Raw genomic sequence first — 6,823 nt, forward strand, 5'->3', positions numbered from 1 at the left:
GGGAAAGTGAGGCAAATAGGATTTAAGTTACTTGTCCAAGGTGACACAGATAATAGGTGTCTGAGACCAGATTTGAACTCTTCATCTTCCTGACTCCAGGTCCAGTACTCTACTATACCACCTAGCTGGTGACTTGAAGTACAATTAGAGGAAAATCCTCCCGAATCATAGATTTTCAGAGTGGCCAAGGAACTGAGAAGTTAGTTACCTGGTCCAGCCCTAACTAAAGAATCCATACTCCCTGCCCTCCAGCTTTTATTTCTAACTCCACAGAGAGGTAATCCCTATTATTTCCTACAACAGTGCATTCCAGTTTAGGGCACCTCTGATTGCTAGGAAGTTTTCCCTTATCCCACCTAGTTGTGCCTCTATGCAAGCTGAACCCATAAACATTGTTCTCTGGGGCCAAGCAGGCCAAGTTTAATCTGTCCTCCACATAGTAATCTTTAAAGGCTTTCCATTCTTTAGACGAAATATCTCTTTCATTTAATCCCTTCTCCTATAGCATAATTTTGAAGCCACTCATCAGTTAACAAGCGAGTATTTGGTGTCTCCTATATGTCAGGCACTGTGCTTAACCATTGGGAATACAAGGATAGCCCCTACCCCCCACCCCATCCCTGCCCTCATGGAGTTCCAAGATTAATAGGAGAGACAATATATGTAAACCGATCTGTATGAACAAGATATATACGAGTCCAAGTGGAGGTAATCTCAGAAGGAAGAGGCTCCAGCATTAAGGGATCAGAAAATGCTTCTTCTAGAAGGTGGGATTTTAGCTGATAGGGGAAAGAAAGTAAGAGCTGAGGATGAGAAGGCATGAGGGACAGGCAGTGAAAATGCCTGAAAGTTGGTAGCTGAGGGTCTTGCGTGAGGAACAGTAAGGAGTCCAGAGTCACTGGCATAGTGGACAGAGCCCATGAATTTGGTGTCTCAATGCTGTGGGACATCTATAAATGTCTGTAAAATGAGGATTTTGAACTAAATTATCTCTATGGTTTCATCTAGTTCCAAAACTATGATTGCTATCTTCTGGATGCTTTCTAGCTTAACAATATCCTTCCTCAAAGGACTATCGTGTTCCTCCTTCTGGCCTTTCTTAGGCTTATAGATTGAGATCTGGAAGGGACTTCAGGGACCATCTAATTCATTCCTCTCATTTTACAGCTGAAGAAATAGAAGTCTGGGGGCCAGCTGAGTGGCTTAGTGGATTGGGAGCCAGGCCTAGAGACCGTAGGTCTTGGATTCAAATCTGGCCTCAAACACTTCCTATGTGACCCTGGGCAAGTCACTTGACCCTCATTGCCTAGCCCTTACCACTCTTCTGCCTTGGAACCAATACACAGTATTGATCCTAAGACAGAAGGGAAAGAAGGAAGGAAGGAAGGAAGGAAGGAAGGAAGGAAGGAAGGAAGGAAGGAAGGAAGGAAGGAAGGAAGGAAGGAAGGAAGGACCAGAGATCCTAATTTGGCTGGGACAGACTTTGGTGATGCATTGTCTTTTCTGAGTGGACCCAAAAAATGGCCTGAAAAGGTTTCTACTTACAGAAGAATGGAGGTATAGATAAACTGTAAAGTGCTTTAGTTTGTCGTGGGAATGACAGTACCTAAAGTAAGCTAGTAATATGGTCATTTGTAGTGCTTCAAACTTTATCTGCAACTGGGCACCCAAGATCCCATTCTTGGAGCACGGGACTGACCGAAGAGGGAAAGGGCAGTCTCTGGTCACTAAGACCCCTGAGAGACCAGACAGGCTGGGATTTCCCAGCTGTTCCCACAACCATCACTGTGGGACTCAACCGAGGAACTGCAGAAAAGGGAAAGAATGGACTCTGGAGAGGACCAGGACCCTTACCATGAGGACTCTGGAGCTGGGCCATGGTGGCCATGAAGGGACTCTGGGCCATGTGGCCCTGCACCTGTTGCATGAGTGGCTGTTGATAGGAGGGATGCAGTGACTGGGAGAACTGGACAGGCTGCAGTGTGGTCAAGCTACTCCCCATGCTGTTAATGACAGGCACGCTTTGTGCCTGGCTGGAGGCTAAGCCTAGAACACAGAAAGGGAGAAACACTCAGTAGCTGATTCCTCATTCTCCTTCTGCCCTCAGATCCAACGAGAAGCACAAATGTAGCCAAGCATTCTGGGTCAGAGTCTTAAGTAGGACCCAAGCGGCCCAGGAGCAGAGATCCCTACAGGGTTTGGGGCTGGGGCTCCACTCGGGTAATCTAATCTAAAATAATGTGTCAAATTTAGGTAATGTAATTATAAGCCTTCCCGGCTCCATTCTCTCTTTCCAAATCTCGCTTCTGCCAAAACTCTTCATAAGGCATATCCCAGACTAGGTCACTCCCCTGCTTAAAGATCTGCACTGGCTCCCTATCCCTTCTAGGATAAAATACAAACTCTCCTACACGTAAGACCCTCCACAGCAGAGATGCAGGCTCTTTCCAGCCTTTGTTCACCCCGCTTCCTTTCCTAGGCATCCTCCCAGCAGTGGTAGCCTCAGAGCACATGATTCACAAAGGCCCCAGGCCTCGAGTGCATCCTCCTTTCATCCCTGCCTGTTGCAATCCTAGAATTTCAGAGTCGGAAAGGACCCAAGACCCACAACTGAAGGAGAATATGGTCTACGTTACACCCAAGCAGGCCAGTCTTTCCCCAGTGATGACTTGGCAGTTCTCTTGTCTCCCCGATGACATCTCTTACAGACGAAACACCCCCAGATTCTCCAGCTGATCCCCAAATGGCATGAAGATGTCAAGGCCTTTTGACTCCTGACTTCTCTCCTAGGCCATGAAGCCCAGAATTAAAGAATCCTCCCTAGATGAAGGGGCCAAGGCAGCGCCCACAAGGACCAGCCAGGACATTTTGAACGCTCCCACGGTCTCATCAGCTCACCTCGGCATGCTTCTCTTCCATGTTTGCCTTTAAGAGCTCTTCTCCCCCTTTATCCGGATTACTCACGATAATCACAGAATTTGCATCTGACATTCTCTCTTCTTAGACCCCTCCCCGCTCCAACATTCCCTGTTCTAAGGCCCCCTGCCATGTTAGCATGTTGAACCCTTGGGGCTGGGTCTCCCCACCTCCACCCGCCTCACCCTGACTCCAACTCACCAATGACCAGAGTAGAAGCTCCTGTGTTGGTGAAGGTAGGGCCCAAGGAAGACGGCTCGCCAGCTCCAATGGCCATGACCCCGGGGAGGGAAGCCATGATCAGATTCTGGGGCTGCTGGTTGATCCCTGTAGGCGTTGGCTCTAAGTTGTGCAGGGCAGTCAGGGTGCTGACAGGGGGAAGGGTCCCCCCAGATGCTGAGACCTGGATGAGAGAAGAGTCTGTACTACAACTGGTATGGAGAACTGCCAACATGGTGGATGAGAGGGAGCAGCTCGTGAAACCCCAAGGAGGCCCACCTGTCTCCATCTCCCCATCATCCCTCTCTCCCCCATTTTGTAGCCCCCTTCCTCTGGAAAACTTGATGTGCCAGCAACAGGGGAATTTCTCTCAGGAATATTAGTTCCATGTAGGACTCCAGCCTTAATCTGAGTCTATGGTAAATGGAAAGAACTCTAGATTGGGAGTCATGAGATTTGAATTCAAAGCCTAACTCCACCAACTCCCCACACAGCTCTGGACAAATCCCTCTCCCACCAGACCTCAGTCTCCTCATCTCTAAAAGGGGTCAGTTTTGTGTTCTTTAATATCCCTAATAATTCACAATCTTTATGAAACTGTGACCCACTGCATCTTGATTCCTATTGCTGACTGACTTAACTTCTCTGGACTTTGGTGTTCCTATCTATAATAGGGGAATAATCCTCTTTTCCCTGCACTCCTCATAGAGTTATTGGGAGGAAAGCACTTTAAAAAAAAAAAGTTTAACTCTTACCTTCCATCTTAGAATTGGTACTAAGTATGGCTTCCAAGGCAGAAGAGCAGTAAGAACTAGGCAAGTGACTTGCTCAGGGTCCCACATCCAGGAAGTGTCTGAGACCATATCTGAATCTAGAACCTCCATGCTCCAGGCCTGGCTTTCTATCCACTGAGCCACCTAGCTGCCTTGTTTTGTTTTTGTTTTTTAATTAGAAAGGGTATTCTTGGGAGACAGTTTGACATAGCAGAAAGAGGGCTGACCTCACAGTTTGGAAGATTTGTTTTGACATCCCATCTCTGATACATACTGGCTGTGTGCCCTTGTATGAGTCACTGTCTGTGCCCCTTCCCAGCCCTCTAACAGTATACAGTACAGCCTGGGAGCTGAAGCTGTGTTACTAGAAGGAAACCCTCACCAGAAGCTCCCTTTACTGATGCCGTCACCATTCCATAGGTCTGCTTTTTCTNAAGGAAGGAAGGAAGGAAGGAAGGAAGGAAGGAAGGAAGGAAGGAAGGAAGGAAGGAAGGAAGGAAGGAAGGAAGGAAGGAAGAAAGGCCCAGAGAGTTTGTCACATACGTAAGATGAAAATATATAATAAAGCATCAAATGTATGTGATTTGAGCCAAAGGTGTCTAAACAGGAGACAATTTTCCTGCAAACCTCTCAACTGTTGCTTGAAATAGATTAAAATGTAGGTGCACTTAGCACCATGCCTGGTATATAGTAGGTGCTTAATAAATTTTTATTGAATGTTTATTGACTTACAAAATAAATAATACAACAGGACATAGATAATGTTAATTTGTGGTTTTCTAAGTCAACATTCAACCTACAGGAAGATTTTTTTAGTGGCCTCAATTTCTATTTGAATTTGACTTCATTGATCGGAACCCTAGTCCTCAGACTCCAGAATCTAGTTACACCATGCTGTCTCCTTTGTATCACTCTGCTTCCTAAATAAATGTAGCCACTGATCACATTAAGGTTTGGGCTGAAGTTTCATAGTAGTAATACTTTCAGAGTGTTCCATAGTTCTAGTGTAGCTTTAAACTTCCATGGCCTAAAATTGCACTAAGATTCTGGGACATTCTACATAGACTTTGTTATCTATTAAAACTGCCAAATCTTTTTGAGATGCTTTCTTGTCACTTCTCCATCTTTTATTTGTGATGTTGGTTTTTTGAACCGAGCAGTAAGACTTTCTGATGATAGACTCAGAGGGAATTGGCACTTCTGCTGGCCCTGTGACTGCTCTGCCCTGTCCACTACTCCCAAATATAACATACAAAAAACAATAGATGGAGAGCCGCTAGGTGTATCAGTGGATTGAAAACCTGGCCTTTTTTTGTTGTTGTTCTATCATAGCTATCTATCTCCCAGAGAAGAATCATTGAGGATGACTTTACATTTTTCCCCATTAAATTTCATCTGATTACGAGCATGTTCATTTAGGGGGTGTTTTTTAAGTTCAATGTACTTTTAACAATATTAATTTAAAATTTTATTTTTAATAAATTTAATTTTGTAAACTTAAAAAAATTCATCTGATAGATTCAAACTAACCTTACTAGCATGTTGATCTTTTTGAATCCCAAAGTTATTTAACATATTAGCTACTCCCTGCTGGCTTTGTGCCCTTGGCAGATTCAACAGGCATGCTATTAAAGCCACTGATAGCAGTGTCCAGTAGCCCATGGTGAAGGACATGTACCTGTGGAATTCATGAGGAAATTGATCCATTGTCCAAGTTGACTTCTCTTGGTCAAATTATTCAACCAGTTCTGAATCCTCTCAAGTGTACCATCCGCTACACCATATTTGCTCCATTTTGTCCTCATGGAGGGCACAAGAGACTGATACACACTCTGCTGAAATAAAGGTAAATATCAGTGACGAACACCCCACCTCCTACCTATAGTGCTTTTCTTGTAATTGTCACAAATAAGAAATGAGATCCATCTGGTATGACTTCTTCTTCGTAAAGCCATGCTGGTTTTACTTTCTTTTTAGACGCCTACCAACAGTTCCTTTGTAGAATTTTGACCAGAATCAAAATCAATAGTCTATACTCGATTCTCCTTGCCACACATACCTCCCTCCATAAACATTCCCTTTTTCAAAAATAGATCCTCTAGATCTCCAGCAACTCTCCCTTCTCTATTAGCTAACAAAGACATCTGACAGCAGCTCACTGTCTTATGTCTCCCTTCTTACTGTCTCTAATCAACCAAAAGGAAAAAGTGAGAAAATGATGGCAGGAGATTCAGATCGGCTTTTGGAATGTATGCCTAGGAACCGTCTGATCTCGGTCACATCTCCGCAAGATTTTGCCATGACAGCTCTAGCCCTTGCCTTCTTCACTATCTTAAAGAAATAAATGATGTAAATGTACATCTTTGCTAAATTGTTATATCCATAGGCTTCATGTATCTAATTGTAGGTTGTTTCCTTTCAAATCTTATAAGGTTCCTTTTTCTTTAAAGTAACTGAGACGTGCTATCTACCTCTTATGTGTTATGATAATAGTAGCTGGAATTTCCAGATTCCTTGAAGAACAGTAAAGCAGATCCTTTAAGAAAAAAAAAAAGTTTATTAATGGCTTCTCAGGTCCCTTCTAGCTCTAAACTCTAGGATCAGAAAGTTTATGGAAATGGTTTTCTTAAGTTGAACATTCCCCTTACAATATCTTATTATTTATTCCTTAAACTTTTATGCACAGATATTATATAATATTATAGTTAATCTTTTTTTTTTCTCCAACAACAGTCTTGGGAGGTAAGTAGTATAAATGTTATCATTCCCTTTTTGCAGATGAGGGGACTCTGGTTTGGCAAAATAAGGTGACTTGCCTTGAATAACATGGCTTGACAGTAGCAGAAACAGCACTTAAGCTCAGGTTTTCTGAACCATATTCCTGAACCGCATTCTCACGCTAGCTGCCTCTCATT

General features: G+C 43.8%; 1 protein-coding gene across 1 annotated transcript; it reads right to left on the minus strand.

Annotated features, from left to right (window-relative positions):
• Positions 1-1,642: 1,642 nt before the first annotated feature.
• On the minus strand, positions 1,643-3,424 carry LOC123252418 (hepatocyte nuclear factor 1-alpha-like). Its single transcript, XM_044681743.1, has 2 exons — positions 3,118-3,424; positions 1,643-2,046 (listed from the first exon to the last, which is right to left on the minus strand). Exons 1-2 carry the CDS (start codon positions 3,422-3,424, stop codon positions 1,643-1,645), a joined length of 711 nt encoding a protein of 236 aa, XP_044537678.1.
• Positions 3,425-6,823: the final 3,399 nt, after the last annotated feature.

This window comes from Gracilinanus agilis, chromosome 6 (genome assembly GCF_016433145.1).
Source record: "Gracilinanus agilis isolate LMUSP501 chromosome 6, AgileGrace, whole genome shotgun sequence".
In the NCBI taxonomy this organism is placed as follows: domain Eukaryota; kingdom Metazoa; phylum Chordata; class Mammalia; order Didelphimorphia; family Didelphidae; genus Gracilinanus; species Gracilinanus agilis.

What these genes read in the sequence shown, in the direction of transcription:
- LOC123252418 (XM_044681743.1), bottom strand. Translation starts at nt 3,424, where the DNA reads ATGGAGACAGGTGGGCCTCCTTGGGGTTTCACGAGCTGCTCCCTCTCA. An exon ending in AGCTTCTACTCTGGTCATTG is followed by an intron (nt 2,047 to 3,117) that starts GTGAGTTGGAGT and finishes TCTGTGTTCTAG; the next exon opens with GCTTAGCCTCCAGCCAGGCA.